Raw genomic sequence first — 19833 nt, forward strand, 5'->3', positions numbered from 1 at the left:
AACTCTGCAACCCCATGGACTGCAGCATGCCAGGCTTCCCTGTCCTTCACCATCTCCCAGAATTTGCTCAAAATCAAGTCCATTGAGTCAGTGATACTATCCAACCATCTCATCCTCTGTCTGTCCCCTTCTCTTCCTGCCTTCAATCTTTCCCAGCATCAGGGTCTTTTCCAATGAGTCAGTTCTTTGCATCAGGTGGCCCAAGTATTGGTCCTTCAGCTTCAGGATCAGTCCTTCCAATGAATATTCAGGAATGATTTCCTTTAGGATGGACTGGTTGGATCTCCTTGCAGTCCAAGGGACTCTGGAGAGTCTTCCCCAACACCACAGTTCAAAAGCATCAATTCTTCGGCGCTCAGCCTTCTTTACAGTCCAATTCTCACATCCATACATGACTACTGGAGAAACCATAGCCTTGACTAGACAGACCTTTGTTGGCAAAGTATGTCTCTGCTTTTTAATACACTGTCTAGATTGGTCATAACTTTTCTTCCAAGGAGAAAGCATCTTCTAATTTCATGGCTACAGTTACCATCTGCAGTGATTTTGGAGCCCAACAAAATAGAGTCTGTCACTGTTTCCATTGTTTCCCCATCTATTTGCCATAAAGTGATGGGACCGCATGCCATGATCTTTGTTTTCTGAATGTTGAGATTTAAGCCAGCTTTTCTACTTTCCTCTTTCATCTTCATCAAGAGGCTCTTTAGTTCCTCTTCCTTTTCTGCAATAAGGGTGGTATCACCTGCATATCTGAGGTATTTGATATTTCTCCCAGCATTCTTCATTCCAACCTGTGCTCCATCCAACCCAGCATTTCCCATGATGTACTCTGCATAAAAGTTAAATAAGCAGGGTGACAATATACAGCCTTGACGTATTCCTTTCCCAATTTGGAATATGGAAACAAGTCCATTGTTGCATGTCCAGTTCTAACTGTTGCTTCTTGACCTGTATATAGATTTCTCAGAAGGCAGGTAAGGTGATCTGGTATTCCCATCTCTTGAAGAATTTTCCACAGCTTGTTGTGATCCACACAGTCAAAGGTTTTAGCGTAATCAATGAAACGGAAATAAGATTTTTTCTGGAATTCTCTTGCTTTTTCTATGATCCAACGGGATGTTGGCAATTTGATCTGTGGTCCTCTGCCTTTTCTAAATCCAGCTTGAACATCTGGGAGTTTTCGATTCACATACTGTTGAAGTCTAGCTTGGAGAATTTTGGACATTACTTTGCTAGTATATGAAGTGAGTGTAATTGGGCAGTAGCTTGAACATTCTTTGGCTTCGCCCTTTGTTGGGACTAGAATGAAAACTGACCTTTTTCAGTCCTGTGGCCACTGCTGATTTCCAAACTTGCTGGCATATTGAGTGCAGCACTTTCACAGCATCATCTTTTAGGATTTGAAAGAGCTCAGGAGGAATTCCATTACCTGCACTAGCTTTGTTCATAGTGATGCTTCCTAAGGCCCACTTGACTTCGTACTCCAAAAAGTCTGGCTCTAGGTGAGTGATCACACCATTGTGGTTATCTGGGTCATTAAGATCTTTTTTGCATAGTTCTTCATATTCTTTTCTTTTTTCTTCTTCTTCTGTGTATTCTTGCCACCTCTTCTTAATAGCTTCTGCTCCTGTTAGGTCCATACTGTTTCTGCCCTTTATTGTGTCTATCTTTGCATGAAATGTTCCCTTGGTATCTCTAATTTTCTTGAAGAGATCTCCAGTCTCTCCCATTCTATTGTTTTCCTCTGTTTCTCTGCACTGTTTACTTAGGAAGGTTTTCTTATCTCTCCCTACTATTATTTGGAACTCTGCATTCAGATGGGTATATCTCTCCTTTTCTCTTTGCCTTTCCCTTCTCTTCTTTTCTCAGCTATTTGTAAGGCCTCCTCAGATAACCATTTTTGCCTTTGCATTTCTTTTCCTCGGGATGGTTTTGATCACTGCCTCCTGTACAATGTTAGGAACCTCCCCATAGTTCTTCAGGCACTCTATCAGATCTAATCCCTATAGCCAGGCTCCATTTCTACCTAGAGCTCTTACCCAGAATAAGTAGAGCCTGTGTCCTCGGGGCACATCCTAGCTCTAAAATCCTCAGTCTGATCAACTAGAAAATGAGACTAATGCATCTACTTCAGCTGAAGTGAAGTGAAGTCGCTCAGTCGTGTCCGACTCTTTGTGACCACATGGACTGTAGCCTACCAGGCTCCTCTGTCCATGGGATTTTCCAGGCAATAATCCTGGAGTGGATTGCCATTTCCTTCTGCAGGAGATCTTCCCAACCCAGAGATCGAACCTGGGTCTCCCGCATTGTAGACAGACGCTTTAGGGATTACCCAAAATAATCCATGAAAGCATCAGATAAGTAACAAGGTCTCCATTTTTTTATACTGAAGTGGCTCAATGGCAAGGAATCCATCTGCCAATACTGGAGATGCAGGTTCCATCCCTGGGTAGGGAGGATCTCTTAGAGAAGGAAATGGCAACTCACTCCAGTATTCTTGCCTGGGAAATCCCCTGGACAGAGGAGCCTACCAGGCTACAGTCCGTGGGGTCCTGTGCAACTGCACAGGACTTAGCAATTAAAACAAACATCAGACTTACTAAGTCAAACTCTGCAAGACTGAGACCAAGAAATCAGTCAATTAAACACTCTTAAATTTGGGGGAGTGAGGCTTATAGGAAAAACTACAAAAGTCAATGTCAGGGCGAGGCAAGGCCAAGTCTCCTGATAATTATCAAAAGAAAAACATTTTATCAATAACAGTCTTATATTAATTCTTACTATTATTCCCAAAGTTTCAATCACTAATGTCAAGAATTAAGAGTCTTAAAGAAAATGGCTGGATCTATTTTTATTTTACCTCCTGTTGTATTGCAATTGTCATTTTAAAAGCTGTAATCATGGATGATGAAATACTGGTAACAGTAAAGCTAGCAGACACAAAAGGACTAATTTCCAGGATCTGCTATAATAATCAGCAGAATCAAGTACACTCAACCTTGTGAACTGAACAAGCTAAGTCCTACCAACTTTTTATAAATAATGATTATTTAAAAACACCTAATCATTAAAAGGGGCTTCCCTGGTAGCTCAGGGAAAACAAGGTGATAAGCCACTTTGCTAAAACACTAATTCTTTACATGTTTATATGTATGATAGAAAATGGATCAAGTTATCTCAGAAAATTATGGAGTATCTCAAAGAATCCTTCTAGACATTTTTATATTATATTGTAGGTGACAAAGAACTCTCAAATTAGCTAATAAACAGAACAAAAAAAAGAGCTAAGTTTTCCCTTTAAGCACTGATATCAATAAATGGAATATGGAAATTCCTTTTTCCTTCCCCTGAAATAGAATTAATAAAAAATTACTGTTAAGATAAATTCCTGTAACTGGTAATAGTAGTGCCTAGACATATATATTACAGATAACATTAGCATTAACTTGTTAACCCAACTTTGCCCTCAAGCTTCAAGATGATGAATAAATCATGTTTGCAAATGACACATTATTTCCCAATTCTTACATTTATGAAGCACATGACCATCCCATGATCACCAAATTTCACCAATCATACTTCAAACCGGAGGTATGTACTATCCAGTTGAGCTCTCTCACTTTCTTAATTACACATAAATCCTAACAATCATATTTAAATAAAGCATGGTAGAATAACTACTATATTATACAGAAAAACAGTTTTCTGTTGCGTTTTGTATCGTTAACAACTGAATAAAAATGTATTGGAAATCAGGTCCACTCTTTCTTCACTGTAAATAATTTCTGTAAGTCAGCTTTTTCTAAAGTTACATTGCTTGCCAATACACTACAGACATTGAACTGTTTTACACTTCATTTTTAAAGTAAAAACATTAACAACTGCTGCAACATTTAAAACACAAAAACAATAAATGAATTCCATGAAGTATAAGATTACATATATCCAGCTAAATGATTCCAAAAACTATAAACTGCAAGTAACCAAGCAATTTCTTACTATTCCTAACCATTTTAGTTCTTATCATCAGTTTAGTCTAGGGGGAGGGTAAGGGATGGGGCATTTTCTGCTTTTTACCATAAATCATTATTTGGATTTCTGAAAAAAACTGTACCGGTAAATCTAACAAATCAAAGTTCAGTCTCCTGAAAACTCCCAAAGGAGAAAACGGTCAAGCAATGTGTATTTATGGTTTGTAGCTATAGACTCTTTTATACTCTTATCCTAAAGTAAGGCAATCTAAATTAACAAGCCTAAATAATTGTAACCACTTTCATAAATGATCTCAAAATCTGAGCTGAAATCTCAAGCCAATTTGGTTGGACCGCTCTAGTTAAAAATTTGTCTTCGTCAAAAATAAGTTATTCAAATGACTTTTCTTAACAAAAATTTTTAATAAAAAAGGGAAGGGATTTCCCTGGCGCTCCAGTGGTTACACCTCCACTGTAAGGGGCGCAAGTTCCATCCCTGGTCTAGAAACTAAGATCCCCCATGTTGTGCAGTGTGACAAAATAAATAAATAAAAGAACAGAAATTTTAAAAAAGGGGGGGGGAGGGAGTGGCAGTCAAATAAAAATACTTGCTCTCCTTAACAGACTTGAAGCATCTCTTTCCAAGTCTTACAGAACTAACTACAGCCAAGTGCAGGGAGCACAGGCTCTGAGGCACTTGGGAGCACTTTGGTTTGAATACTGGCTCCACCATTTACTTAGCTCTGTCACTTTGAACACATCAACCTTGAGTTTCAATTTCCTCATCTGCAATATGGGGATTGCATTCACCTCATTAAAAAACAGGATTACAGAGACAGTATATGTAAAGTGCCTGGCACTAAACACTGAGTATTCAGTTAAGCAGTTATCAGTGTTACATTAAATCTATAAAGAGAAAATTTAAGACCCTTATTAGAGTTTATTAGTCAATTCTGTTTGGATAGCTGATACTTTTTTTCCAACAAGTGTCTTTTCCTGCTATTTTATTTAAAAACTAATGCAAGACTGAGCAACAATTTCAGTACAGTGGAAGTCTGTATCTAAAACAAATCCTGATGGTTTCACGTCATCTCCATCATAACTCCAGGAGGTAATCATCTTTCCATGTTTTTCTGAGCTTAGACAATTTATTCTTTTAAAAAAAAAGGGAGGGATGGTACCACAGATATTATTCTATAACTTACACCTTTTTTGTCTTAAAAATATATTCTGGGCAGCCTTCTGATGGCCTAACTCCTCTGAGGACTGAGTTTTATTCCATAACATGAACGTTCCGAGGGACAGCTCTGCTATTTCAAAATGCACATCCCTGTACACCTATCTCTACTTTAATAGTGCTTTTATTTCTGTAGGATAGATTCTCTGAGATGGGATTAATGAATCAGCGGATGCAAACAATTTACATTTCAGGAGACTGTAAGTAAAGTACAGCAATTTACACTCCCACCAAGTTTTTTCTCACCGCTCAGCTATCCAGGCAGTACTCTACTCATGCACTCTGCTTTGTATTTACTAACCTGATGACCCAAAAACAGCTATTTCATTGTTTTAATCTGCATCTCTCACATTTATGAGGTTGAATAGCTTCATGTTTATGAAGCATTTGCATTTCCTCTTGTGTGAGTTAACTCTTCATGCCCTTTGCCCATTTTCTACCGGTTCTTGGCTTTTCCTTTATTCATCTGTGGGACCTGGCCTATATTAGGAATACTGACTCTAAATGAAATGCTATACATATAGCTTGATGATTTTATGCCTTTCAAGACTGATAAAACTACTTTGAGTAAAGTGAATAGGTATACTTAATCTGGGCTACGAACCACTACCATCCAATATTGTTCTACTATGAAGATGCAGCGCAAGAAACACTGCAAAGGAAATGGTAAAATGCGTAAAGTTCAAGTTCCAATGAACGCCCCCTAGTCCGTAACAGGTGTAAACATGATTTCCTTAACTGAGGAGATCAGCCGCATTTTTCCCACCTGGGAGCTCCCTGCTGCGAGAAATCTAACCACGTCTCTGAATGAAGAGCGCCCGCAGAAATCTCGCGCGCAGGGACCCCGGCCGGAGCCCCCTTCCCGGGCCACTGACATGGCAGCTGCGTTGACACACCGCGGCTGGTCTTGAGGAGCCTACACAGGTCACAGACAGCCCGGGCGACACCCCCGAGACAGCCCCCCGAGGTCGCCTCGCGGGCCCCCGTCTTCCCGCACCCTGTCCACACCGCCAGGGTCCTCTCGAGGAAAGAGCCGTCCCCAGTCGCGACAGGAGAGGCCACTGCGCGCCCGGGTCGCAATGACAGGCACCCTCGCCCGTGGTCAGCCTCACGAGGAAACCCACCCCCAGGCTGTCAGGCACCCTTACCCAAGCTTCTGCTTCTCCTCGCGACTCATGGGCGCGGCCCCCGCCGTCCACACGGACGTGGCCGACACCAGGCACAGCGCGGCCGTCGCCGCCACCAGGCTCCATGGCGCTCGCTGGGGGACCGAGGACCCAGAGCCCCGGCCGCCGCCGGCTTCGCTCATGGCCCCGCGGTTCCGCGCACGCGCAGCTGCTACGCCCTGCCGGTGGGACACATTGCCGGACGCCAGTGGCGAAGGGGCTGCGAGCCGTGCTGAGGGCGGGATGCGGAGGGACGCGAACGGCCGCCGTCGCCGAGCAGTTTCCCGAAGCCACCAAGCCAGTCCCCAGCGCCAGCGCTGCCACCGCCCTCAGCCCTCAGCAGCCCGGAGCGCCTCCCCCAGCTTTCCGGTGTCGTAGTCTAGGAAACCGCCTTCCCAAACGCTACTTCCGGGTAGAGCCCGGGCACGCTGCGCCTCAGGACCAATGGGGACTGGATCGGAGAAGGGCTGGCTCCCGGGGACAGGAGAGAACGTTAGTCGGCAGAAGTGAGACGTGGACAAAAGGCGGGACTGGGGAGGGACCTCTCCGCTCGGCCGTCCTCCGACCGGTGCACTTGAGACCCGAAAACTACCGGTCCCAGTGTGCACCGCTTCCTCCCCGGCTCTCTCGCAGTCCGACCCCACCCGGGCCAAATTGCCACCCTGGGTGGGCGCGCTGCACCCTGCGACGTGTGGTTCTTCAAGGGGCTGGAGTGGGTGCTGCGATCCCGCTTGCCCGGGCGCCCGGCAGCCAGCGGCCCCCTCCGTGGTCTGCAGAGTCCACGGGAAAACCCGTCAGCTCTTTATTCATCTTCCTGCGAATACGTTTCGCTGCGGTCTGGCAGGAATGAGGCTCACACGGCCTCAGATCAGTGCTGCACGCCTGCCTTAGGGAATAGTCTCTTTGGGGGCTTCCCTGGTGGCTCAGATGGTCAAGAATCTGCCTGCAATGCAGGAGACCAGGCCTCTTCTTCAGGGAAATTTCAATACTGTAACAGCAAAAATGAACTGAGCCTTTGACGGCAAAGTGCTGAGAGTTTTTACTTGCATTCTCTCACGCACTCTTCTCAACTTGAATAGGTAAGTACCACCGCCCCCAGGAAACCGAGGTCGGAGAAATTAGGTTACAAGCCTCGCCACGCTGCTGAGTTAGATACCAAGCAATCTCTGTGACTCGAAAGCTCTAACGTGTAACCAGTGTGAAGGAGGGCACGGGAGGCCTGGTACTTGATTAATAATAATCATCCGAAAAGCTCAACGTCAGGAAACTAGTGTGAGCTGCGAAGAAAGTTTAATGAAGACTAGAACTTGCAATTTATTTTGATGACCAAGTCCCAGGTTAACCATTGGCAAAATGAGAAGATAAGTTCCTCTTGAAAAACCACATTGTTTTTCTTGTGTGATAATTCAGTAGGTAGGTGCGGAGCTTAGGAGGGAGGGCATGACCTGTGTGACCACAGGAAATCATTTAGTCCTCCCCTCAGCAGCTCAGCCCTTCGTCCTTGATTTTTATCCCTTGCATCATCTGCTTCCCTCTCAGACCATCTGTTTAGGTGACACCCATGACTCTTCTTTCACTGTCCATCTCTGTCTTAAAATGCAGGTGTTTCCTGCATCTTAAGGTTTTCTTTTTGTACTCTATTTTGTATTCTATACAACTCTTGTCAGTTTTCTTTTTGTACTCTATTCCTTGGTGATTTCTTGCCCTCTTGTGGATTCAGCCATCATATCGCTGTGGTTGATTTGTGACTCAGTAGCTCTCCTGATCTGTGTGTGTGTGTTTAGTCAGTCGTGTCTGACTCGTTGCGAACCCATGGACTATAGCCCTCAGGCTCCTCTGTCCATGGGGATCCTTCAGGCAAGAATATTGGAGTGGGTTGCCATGTCCTCCTCCAGGGGATCTTCCCAACCCAGGGATCAAACCCAGGTCTCCCACGTTGCAGGCAGATTCTTTACCATCTGAGCCACCAGGGAAGCCCATTCTGATCTCTAGACCTCCCTAATAGAAATCCCCTTCTGTCTAGTCCAAGGGTAAGCTCAAATGTAATGTGTTCAGTGATTCAAATTAATCTGTCAGAATCATCTTCAACTCATCGTCCTCCGCAATCTATGTCCAGTCACTTGCTAATTATATAGAGTCTACTTCTGCTATCACTGCCTTTCTTTATAGTGCTACTTCTGCTCAGTTCAAGCCTCCTGAACTTCTTTCCTGAACCATCACAGTGGCGGCCTAAATTATTTCCTTGCCACACTAACTTTTCTCTACGTTGCTACCAGAGTTGGCATTCAAGAATATCTACAAACCCTCTGAACACATTATCTCCCTTCTGCCCCTGCCTTGCACTCAAGTCCTATGAGATAATTGACAGAGTCTCATGTTATATCCTTTCTATGCCTTTGATCTTAACTGGCCCTTCTGCCGTCCCACCATCTTTGTCTGTAGAATACTGCCTAACCATTAAGTCTCAGCTCAGATTTGATCACCACAAAATCCTTCCAAAACCTTCCAGCCATCAGACGTCATCCTCCCATTGTATTCTGTGTCTGTACTATTGTTGTTTTTTCACAGTCAGCCATGTCCACTAGATTGTGACTACCTGGAGGGTGTTGACTTCAGCTTATTCATGTGTATGTTCCAGAACTCAACACTGCCTCTCCTGTCATAGGTTCTCAGTAAATGTCGGATGTCTTTATTTGTTTCCTTACCCTTTAGTTTCCGTATCTATCAAGTGGTAATAATACAATATTTACCTACTTACGTGGAGGCTGTGAAAACACATGAGGTCATTTCTGTGCAATATTTAATTTTATCCTTTGTACAGACCTGCAACCCCTATATTAGTTCCATCCTGGATCCTCTTTGGCAGCTTTAGTGATGAAGTTAGCTGAGTAAATACCTGGGAATTGTTCTTGGCTCTGACACAGAGAACATGGCAAGCTAAAGGTCAAGACTAATCATTCAGAATTTGAAAACTAGAACAAAGGAAATGGAAAAATAGTCAGTGACCTTCAGTTATATTGAAATGTGGTCAGGTCAGTTATTTGTAGTGAATTATTGGAAGTAACTTGGTTTTCTTTGCCTTCCTGATGTTCCAAGCATTTATAAGAAATCAAAATTGACTAGTAATTGTCACTGAGAACGGACTCATTGGAAAAGACCCTGATGCTGGGAAAGATTGAAGGCAGGAGAAGAAGGGGACAACAGAGGATGAGATGGTTGGATGGCTTCACCGACTCCATGGACATGAGTCTAGCAAGCTCCAGGAGTTGGTGATAGACAGGGAAGCCTGGCATGCTGCAGTCCATGGGGTCACAAATAGTCAGACACGACTGAGTGACTGAACTGACTGATCACTGAGAAACAGTGTCCTCAGGAAGGAGAAGTACTGGTTTTAATGTGTAGCGTTTTCTGTTTGTTTTTTCCCCTTGGCTTACTTGTTTTTAAGCTAACACTGCATTTTAAAAGTGTATAATGAGAATATAGAACATATCTTTGTTGACTTTCTAAATAGTAAGCAACTTTTTATCCCTTACTGAAATTCCATTTCTAGCCAGTTGTTGAGTCCATTTTTCTCTAATCTCTGCAAAACCCATAAGGATAGAAGGTGCAGCCTGAAAAGCAATGTAACCTAACAGATCTAAAGTGGAGCCCATGGAAGTAAAAGAAAAATATATTCACAAAAAAAGAACCCATTTTAACCCCTTACTAGAAATAATAGAAATTCTTAGCTAATTGGCAATTTGTGAACACAAGGAAACTTTGACATTCATTATTTCAAAACCTACACACATTATTTTAGAACTTATACACTTAGTAATAAAAAGGATGTGAGTTAAATAGGGCTTCCCTTATAGCTCAGTCGGTAAAGAATTTGCCTGCAATGCAGGAGACCAGGGTTCGATTCCTGGGTTGGGAAGATCCCTTGGAGAAGGAAATGGCAACCCACTCCAGTATTCTTTCCTGGAGAATTCCATGACAGAGGAGCCTAGCAGGCTACAGTCCGGGGGTTGCAGGAGTAAGACACAACTTAGCTACTAAACCACCACCACCAAGAGTTAAATGAGAGAGACCTTGGTGTGTTGTACAGAAGGAAAAACACTGATGGGAAGAGAACAGGGATAAGGACTTTTAAAAGACTAAGGAAGAGATTTTAGATGTGTAAAGCCCATTAAAAAGGGTAAGAAGAGCCATTTATATACTGCCCTTTACCCAGGTGAGAGTTTGTTTGCGCAGCCTTGAAGCTTATGTAAATATGTATGCTCACCTGGTGTTTTTACTTGCTTGCGTGGATGAATCAGAAAGTAGGGAGGGGTTGGAGCCCTGGTTGGAATCATATGGAGTCACAAACATAAAGGAAAGCCTCCACTTTAATATGATGGCTCAGAACTTATCCCAGGAGGCTGCGACCAGCTGTGTGAGACTGACCTACGGCAGCAGTTGCCTCTAAATGGCTTGAATTCTTGAGTACGACAGATCTAATTTCTCCTAAAACTGTAGTGTAGAATTTGGGAGTGGTGATTTTGTCATTCTTCAAATCACTTTTCCTATTGTTGGAGAATGTGTGGAATTTGCAGAGCATTTCTCTTCCTGAGAACCCAATCTTGCAGACATTAAATACATACAGTACTTATTCTACATTTACAACTGGGACTCTGAGGGCCCTACAAAGAGTACTTCATGGAAACGTTACTTGGTGAATGGTGTGGACTGACTCCATGCTTGGCTCTCGAACTGAGGTTTCCAAATTCCAGGAAAGAGAATGGGAAATTTGAATGATTCACTACCCTGCAGAGATGTCCCCAGGGCTTTTTCCTCCTCTCAATCAGAGTTGAGATCTTAAACATCACTTCAACTTCAGATTATAATCTCACTTCTCTCTGCAGCACCCACACCAGTGCTCTCAGGCAAGAGGCTTTGCTCCTATGTCAGGTTTCATGTTGAGCTCACCCTCGTGGTTGGGTCTCGAGTTCACTTGCCATTTTTCATTTACTTTATGTATCAGCAACAACTGCAGATCACATGGCTCTTCACAAGCGAGTACATCTTGCCTCTGGCCCCTCACTCCTAAATCCACATTTTGTACTGCTGCTACTGCTAAGTCACTTCAGTCGTGTCCAACTCTGTGTGACCCCATAGACAGCAGCCCACCAGATGCCCCGATCCCTGGGATTCTCCAGGCAAGAACACTGGGGTGGGTTGCCATTTCCTTCTCCAGTGCATGAAAATGAAAAGTGAAAGTGAAGTCGCTCAGTCATATCCGACTCGTAGCGACCCCATAAACTGCAGCCTACCAGGCTCCTCCGTCAGCATAGTTTTCTACTTCACATGTTAGACTGGCCACAAGGTTTTAAGTCAGCACCATTCAACAACATTCTGCACAGCTTGCATAGGTAGCTTAATGGCCAAGAACAGTGACACTGAGCCAACTGTGCTGCTTATTAGCCATGTTATCTTAGGAAAATTACAGAACGTTTTTGTGCCTTCGTTTCCTCATTTGTAAAATAGGAATAATATTGAGTTGGCCAAAAAGTTTTCTCGTTTGCGTGAGGTTTTTCTGTAACATCGTATGGAAAAGACCCAAAGGAACTTTTTGGCCAACCCGATAGTACCTATTCCAGTGGGGTTTTTTTAAGGAGGATCAAATTGTTTAATTGCTATAACACCTTCATTATAGAGGTGTGGTGAAGGTGATAAGATGATGTGTGTAAGATATTTAGCACTACTTGAAAGAGCTCAGTAAATAATAGCCATTGATATTATTATGAAGAGCAGAAGAGAAAATTTACCCTTTTTGAGAGTAGGATTCAAGGGTACAAATGTACTATTCTCAGTCCACTGCTAAAGATTAATGGACTTTGTTATTTTTTTAATTTTTATTTTATATTGCAGTATAGTTGATTTACAGTATTGTTAGTTTCAGATGTACAACAAAGTGATTCAGGTATACATGTAACTATTCTTTTTCAGATTCTTTCCCATTATAGGTTATTACAGAGTATTGAGTAGAGTTCCCTGTGCTATATTGTAGATCCTTATTGCTTATCTGTTTTATATATAGTAGTGTGTATATGTGGAGAAGGCAATGGCACCCCACTCCAGTACTCTTGCCCGGAAAATCCCATGGATGGAGGAGCCTGGTAGGCTGCAGTTCATGGGGTCGCACAGAGTCGGACACGACTGAGCGACTTCACTTTCACTTTTCACTTTCATGCATTGGAGAAGGAAATGGCAACCCACTCCAGTGTTCTTGCCTGGAGAATCCCAGGGACGGCGGAGCCTGTTGGGCTGCTTGCTGTCTGTGGGGTTGCACAGAGTCGGACACGACTAAAGCGACGCAGCAGCAGCAGCAGCAGCAGCAGTGTGTATATGTTAATCCCAAACTCCTAATTTAGCCCTCTCCCCCTTCCCTTTTGGTAACCATAAGTTTGTTTTCTAACAGACTTTGTTGTTATTTATAGAACTATTATTTTACTATTATTTTTAGAACTAGAGCTAGCTCTTGAGCAAATATCTTCAGAGCTTTTCTATTCCTTCTTTAGGGGCCTACACTTAATTTTAGTACTTCTTTGGGTTCCCAGGGCACTGTATTCTAATGTCTAATTTTTACATGATTTTTCTCCATGTCCCCTCACATTGCTTCCCTTTTCTTCCTATTCCTCCTCTTCATCTGACATGGATGTGTGTGTGCACGCATGTACACACATGCACACATACACACACACATTTGCTCTGTGCCAAGCATTGAGCTTCAAATCACATGTCTTGAGCTCTCAACCTGGATCTACCATTTACCATTCTATGCAAGTCAGTTTATTTAAGCCTCAGTTTTTCATTTTTGTTTTGTTTGTTTTTTCATTCCATATGGCCCCCAAGGATGGGCTGAAGTTAGTTCTAGATGGGGAATTACATTACTGATCAGTGGTTAAGAAACGGCAGCTAACTTGCAAATGATTTAATTATGCAAAACTGCTGGCTTATTTTTGTAGATAGTGATAGCAGCCAAACTTTAGGAATTGGGATTAAAATTGACTATTTTCCAACAACCTCATAACCAGTTATAATTAAACCAAGTCTTAGACCAGTTTCTGTCATACAGATATTTGTTAAACAAACATTTGTTTAGCAAGCAGACACGGTAACATAGAGCACCTGTTCTGGGAGTCTGATGAAGTGCCAGGTCTTGGTCCTTTTGGATTCTGCAGTCATGACCTTACATGGAAGATTCGCTGGAGGCCTATGAACAATATTCCAGAGCCAGGATTCTATCACCCTTTTAGTAAGCATCAACGCACTGGAAGCCCTCCTTCCCACACACCATTTCTAATGGTTCAGCTTTGTACAACTTGTTCATGCTTGAGTGGAGTACCTCTAATATGTTTCAGCTAGTCCATCTATCTTGGAAATCACAATTTCTATTAATGAGAACTATTTCTAACATCCATTGTGACTAACCACTAATTTCAACAATGAAAATTCACTTTTGACACTTGTTAAACAGAACTTGAGCAAACTCCAGGAGGTAATGGAGGACAGGGAAGCCTGGTGTGCTGCAGTCCATGGGGTTACAAAGAGTTGGACACGACTTAGCAACTGAACTACAAATATTAAATAGAATGATCTTTAGAAATGTACTTGTAGTGTGTGTTAGTCACTCAGTCATATCCAACTCTGCAATCCCATGGTCTGTAGCCCACCAAGCTCCTCTGTCCATGTGATTCTCCAGGCAAGAATACTGGACTGGGTCACCACTGACTTCTCCAGGAGATCTTCGTGACCCAGGGATGGAACCTGGGTCTCCTGCATTGCAGACAGATTCTTTACAGACTGAGCCACCAGGGAAATCTATACCTACCTCTATAGGGGGTCCCTTCCTCTATGAGGAGTCTTCCTGATGACCTCTCCAGCTGCCATGCTGGAGTAGGGATTTGTGATGAGGCAACTGACTGCTCCTCAAGTGCAGTTTAACCTAATCCATTCATAATATCATGCTGTCTATGGTGAAGAACTTTGGATACACATGCAGACATCATCAGGATAATACTTAACAAAGGATATATACTATACCAGGTCCCTCTCCCCTCTCTTAACATGTGAGAATTATTATCTCTGTTTTACTAACGAAGATGAAGTTGACAGAGATTATATCACTTGGCACCGGTCAAAAGCAAGGAAATGGTACGGTCGAGGTTTGGTTATAAGTCCAGACCATTTCCACTGTATTAGGATGACCGTAAATTCTCGTTTGCCTCTTGATTTACAGCATTGTCCTATTATTTTATCTGATTAGTGCTTTCTTTCATTTTCAAAACTGTCCCAATTTAAATAAAAACTTATGTAATCACCCAAACTCTATTACATGGTCTCTGAAGTCCAAGGATCTCCTTCCCCCAGCTCTGTCAGATTCTCTCAGATCATATGAACACACAAACAGTAAGTGCTCCTGGCCTGGCTTTTTCTTTCCCCATCACATTATTTTGAGTAAAAGGGAGGGAAAAAAAAAAAAAAAAAAAAAAACAGTATAATTAGGTTGCACAAATTTAGGAAAGGAAAATCCTGCTAACAGGAAATACAGGTCTTCTCCTTTGCTAAGAAAGATGTAATAATGAGTCACCAAAAAATTGGGCAGACTGCGGTGACTGATTATAAAATGCAATAAAAATTATGGGAAGAAGAATTTTTTAAGTTAAGCTATATTTTCAACAGTGTTTGCCCAGAAACATTCATATTGATTAATTTGGTGTCTTTTTTTGTCTGTTTCCATTTGTCTTAGAAAGAGAGAAAACAAATTGCACCCAATTTTTATCAGTTTAGGTATATTATAAAAATCACACTTTTGTTACAAGCTATTAAATAAATGGCATGGGGATATAATGTTCAACATGGCGACCATAGTTAATAACACTATTTCATATTTGAAAGTTGCTAAGAGAGTAGATCTTAAAAGTTTTCAACACAGGGAAAAATTTTTTTAACTGTGTGGTGATGGATGTTAACTAGATTTATCGTTAACATAAATGGTATATATAAATCGTTAACATAATGATATATCATTAATGGTATATATAAATGGTTAACATAAATCGTTAACATTTATGGTAATCATTTTGTAATACACACAAATATTGAAGCATTATGTTATCGCCTGAAACTAGTATAATGCCATGTGTCAATTGTACCTCAACCCCACCCCTCAACACACACGTCTTTGATATAGAATTAGATGTTAGATTTACCAGTCAATTGTAGGAATTATAAAACAGTTCTCTAGGATTCTTTGAAAATTTACTCAGAAAGCATTCCTTCTCTAAGCAATGCTAAAATCCCTTACCCTGCCATGACCTTTTCTTAGAATGATAAATACAGTGTCTGTGGATGTACATGGCTTGAGGAATGCTGGCCTTTGCTCATCTGTGGGCTCCCCATGGCAGAGCCCTATCTCCCTGTGACGCATGAGCGAGCCTCCAGAACCTTATAAGAAGTTCTCTTGTGTGAGGCAAAGGCAGCCCTCTGTCTCTCATCATCCCATGACTGGGTTGACTGTCAGAGGCTATTGTTTTCTTGTGTCTCATGGTCCTCTCTCTGAAGTGTACTATTCTTTGCCGCTTCTGCTCCAATTTTAAGCTGCAGCCACACCCTCTCTACCTCTTCTGACATTGCCTGAAGTCTTGCCAATAGTGGGCTGACAGTAATGGCAGATTGAGAACATCCTAGGCGGTCAGCAAGGTCAACTAGCCAGCCTGGAATTCCTGATTAATTCTTTGCATAGTGCCCTAGATTTGGTTAGATACAGTGCCTTTCTTTAAATTCTTGGAAGCTTTTTTGGGTGAAGAGTGGGGAGGATTAGAGAAGAAGACAACCACACGGTAAAATCTGTTACCTTGGTTTGGGAGGGGAAATAAGTTTTTTGATTAGGGAATGCTAAAAAGGATAGAACATGGTTTGTGTGGAATCTATACCTATTTAAAATACAATGTGTTTCAACTCTTACCTACATCTTAAAAATACCTGTTACCAAGTCCAAACTCTGTCTTCTCACCGCATGACAGGCCACTTAACCAAGGGAGAAGGTGTTGAGGCAAAGAATACGACTTTATTCAGAAAGCCAGAAGACTGAGGAGATGACAGACTAATGTCTCAAAATAACCATCTTCTTAGGGGGTCTGGCGGAGAAGGCAATGGCACCCCACTCCAGTAGTCTTGCCTGGAAACTCCCATGGATGGAGGAGCCTAGTGGGCTGCAGTCCATGGGGTCGCTAGGAGTCAGACATGACTGAGCAACTTCACTTTCACTTTTCACTTTCATGAATTGGAGAAAGAAATGGCAACCCACTCCAGTGTTCTTGCCTGGAGAATCCCAGGGACGGGGGAGCCTGGTGGGCTGCCGTCTATGAGGTCGCACAGAGTCAGCCACGACTGAAGAGACTTAGCAGCAGCAGCAGCAGCAGGGGGTCTGGATGCTGGGTTCTTTTACAGGACAGAGAAGGGGAGGAGTTGGGGAAGCAAAAACCATTATCTTGCAAATATCTCCTAGAATGGCCAACATCAGGGAGGGGATATATTAATCTCTTCAGGCAGAGGGCCAGGGCTCCCCAAGACAGGTCTTTATGTATAATTATAATAACAAAAGCAATGAAAAGCAAAGGTTAAAGTCAAAGAAACAGATCCAACATGGAGTCAGAATTGACTCTTCCCTGCAACATTCCGTCTAGGCTTGGGGGTCCTGGGAATATTTTGAGCTGGGAAGATAGGAGAGATGTTGTCCACACCATATTTTCTGAAGAAGAAAACCTCATTATTTCCTAATTTAATAAATGATCATGATCACCGCTCCCCACTTCTTGTTGGGATTATAAGAAAATGATGGCTGATGTCCAATGAATTCAACCTCCATTCTGTGTGCATTGTGTGCATACATTATTTTTTATCCTTTTAACAATTCTGTGGAGTACTATTACAATTCTCATTTTCCAGATGAGGAAAGTGATATACCAAGAGTCCCTCAACCTGCCAGCCATTGAATTGGCAAAGCCAAGTTTCATAAACACACAGTCTGCCCCTGGAGGCAGCATTTAACCAGCCAATACCTTGCCTCATGAATAACTTTCTAAAATGGGTTAGCATGTTCCTTGCTGCCTGAAGTACTAAAACATCTGTAACTTGTTTAATTGTTTGGTATGCAGCTTTCATATTGGGAAACATGACAAACTCTATAAAACCAATTGTAACAATTTCCTTGATTTATAGGACCTTTGATATTATCTTTAAATGGGATTGCTGATACCGAAAAACATTCATTGACAATATTTACTGTTCCCGTTCCAGATATAAAATATTTACTGTTCTTTACCTGAAACTATCACAGCATTATTAATTGGCTATACCCCAATACAGCATAAAAAGTTAAAAAAAAATAGTTTTCCCCTTTCAGATATAAGGAACACAATTGGGTATGCACAGTCTTTGGGAGGGGCTGGGAGTGAGAGGAACAACCTCTCTAAGGTGGATAAAAGCCGCACACAGATCAATATAAAATGAAACAAAATAAGTGCCATCAGAGAAAGGCAAAGAAAGAGCTAAGGGAGTTCAGGGAGGCAAAGCTGCCAAGTTTCATGATCTTAACCTCCAACATGTGTCCCATTTCTTGAGTGTCCACTGTAACAGCTACTGTGTATAAACTATGATAAAATCTTTGAAGGTACAATAAAAAGGACCTGGAGAAGCTATTAATAATTGAGCATATATTGGTCATGCAGTAAGATTAATTAAATTTAAATAATATTTATCTTAACTTGAAATACTGTTACTACTCTTTTCTGACAAACCATGTTTGTCATTTCTTTGAAAACATTGTTAAAGTCTAATCCTTAATGAAATCAGTGCCTTGCACAGTACCTTGTCCTAACGGGTACTTAAGAATATATATTCCTGTGGGTGTTAAGCAAGCCTTTAGCATTCATGTACATTTGAACCTAAGCGTCACTGTATCATTCTTAATAGATGTTCTCTGTTGTCTTTGTCATACTTAATCTGTCCTTCCATTCATTTGTTCACTTAATCATTCGACAAATACTGTTTTAGAAGTAGTAATCTGGGTCGATGCTTTAATTTCTTTATAACTTGAGCAATTTATTGGATGGTGGTGTGACTCACCAAAATGGAAACCATAGGATGAGGGGTAAGTGGAGAGCAAATGATTGATAAGTTCAAATACTGAGTTTGAGTTTGAGGTGCCTGTTTGATATGCAAGTGAAGGGGTGCATTAAGAAGCTGGATATATGGGTCTGGAGAGAGAAGGATGGGACAGGGTAAGGGTAGGGGAGGGGAGCCCAGCTAGTTGTAAAAGATTTGAGAGTCATCAGGCACCAAGGTAGTAGTTAAAGCCATGGAAAGGTGTTCTTCATCTGAGGGGTAAGGACCCACAGGGAACCAGCTGCTTCAGGATTTCCAGATAATCCTAAAATTATAAACAACAAGCCCTCCCTACAGGGTGCATTTTATCACATTCTCCAAGGGGTTGGTGACTCCAGAAAAGCTAAGAATGAAGGGTGAAAAGAGAAGGTTCAGAAAGGAACACTGGGGCTCTCCAACATTTAAGAAGTGGAAAAAATAGCAAAGAAAAGATGAGAAAATTTGAAAAGAGTCGAGGAAGTCAAAGGATTAGAACGTTTCATGGAGGGAGTGTCCTATAGCATCCCACGTGGCAGAAAGGTGAAATGAGATAAAGGACATTTCCGTCCTTATCTTTCTTGCCAGGTCCCTCAGGAGTGTTCTGTGTACGGTGGACACTTAGTAAATGTTGACAGAAAAATTACACTGAATCATTTGAGAGCAGTGAAAGAAAAATTAATAGAATGATATGCCAGTGGCAGGTTTAATTAGGTTTGCTGTCACCTTAACAAACACATAAGAAATTAGATAGTTAACATATTATGAGACCATTTTATAAAGTCTCTTTTAAGTGGTGAATTGAATCAGTCTCCCAAAAAACTAGAGGCAGCTTTATGTACAGATAACCCCTTCCATGGAGTGAATGAAAAGATCGTGTCTCTGTATAGTTCACTGTCCCTCCTGCTATATTACAGTGCCTGAAAAACCAATTATTCTGGAAGCATGTGAATGTCTGCTGTGTTATGTTACCTTGGAGGTGAGCTGAAAACATTAGTTGGCTAAAATGTTTGCTGCTGCTGCTGCTAAGTCGCGTCAGTCGTGTCCGACTCTGTGCGACCCCATAGACGGCAGCCCACCAGCCTCCGCCCGTCCCTGGGATTCTCTAGGCAAGAACACTGGAGTGGGTTGCCATTTCCTTCTCCGATGCATGAAAGTGATAAGTGAAAGTGAAGTCGCTCAGTCGTGTCTGACTCCTAGCGACCCCATGGACTGCAGCGCACCAGGCTCCTCCATCCATGGGATTTTCCAGGCAAGAGTACTGGAGTGGGGTGCCATTGCCTTCTCCGAATAT

General features: G+C 42.1%; 1 protein-coding gene across 4 annotated transcripts in view; it reads right to left on the minus strand.

The window, feature by feature from the left end:
• EDEM3 (ER degradation enhancing alpha-mannosidase like protein 3) overlaps nucleotides 1-6730 on the minus strand; it is a 73517-nt gene extending 66787 nt beyond the window's left edge. For 3 of the 4 annotated variants that reach the window (XM_055582924.1, XM_055582923.1, XM_055582921.1), the window contains exon 1: nucleotides 6357-6730. In XM_055582924.1, coding sequence (XP_055438899.1) covers nucleotides 6357-6517 — 161 coding nt within the window. In that variant the 5' untranslated portion in view covers nucleotides 6518-6730. The remainder of the gene's footprint in view (nucleotides 1-6356) is intronic. The other variant, XM_055582922.1, reaches the window with a different exon arrangement.
• Nucleotides 6731-19833: the final 13103 nt, after the last annotated feature.

This window comes from Bubalus kerabau, chromosome 5, assembly GCF_029407905.1.
Source record: "Bubalus kerabau isolate K-KA32 ecotype Philippines breed swamp buffalo chromosome 5, PCC_UOA_SB_1v2, whole genome shotgun sequence".
Taxonomy (NCBI): domain Eukaryota; kingdom Metazoa; phylum Chordata; class Mammalia; order Artiodactyla; family Bovidae; genus Bubalus; species Bubalus kerabau.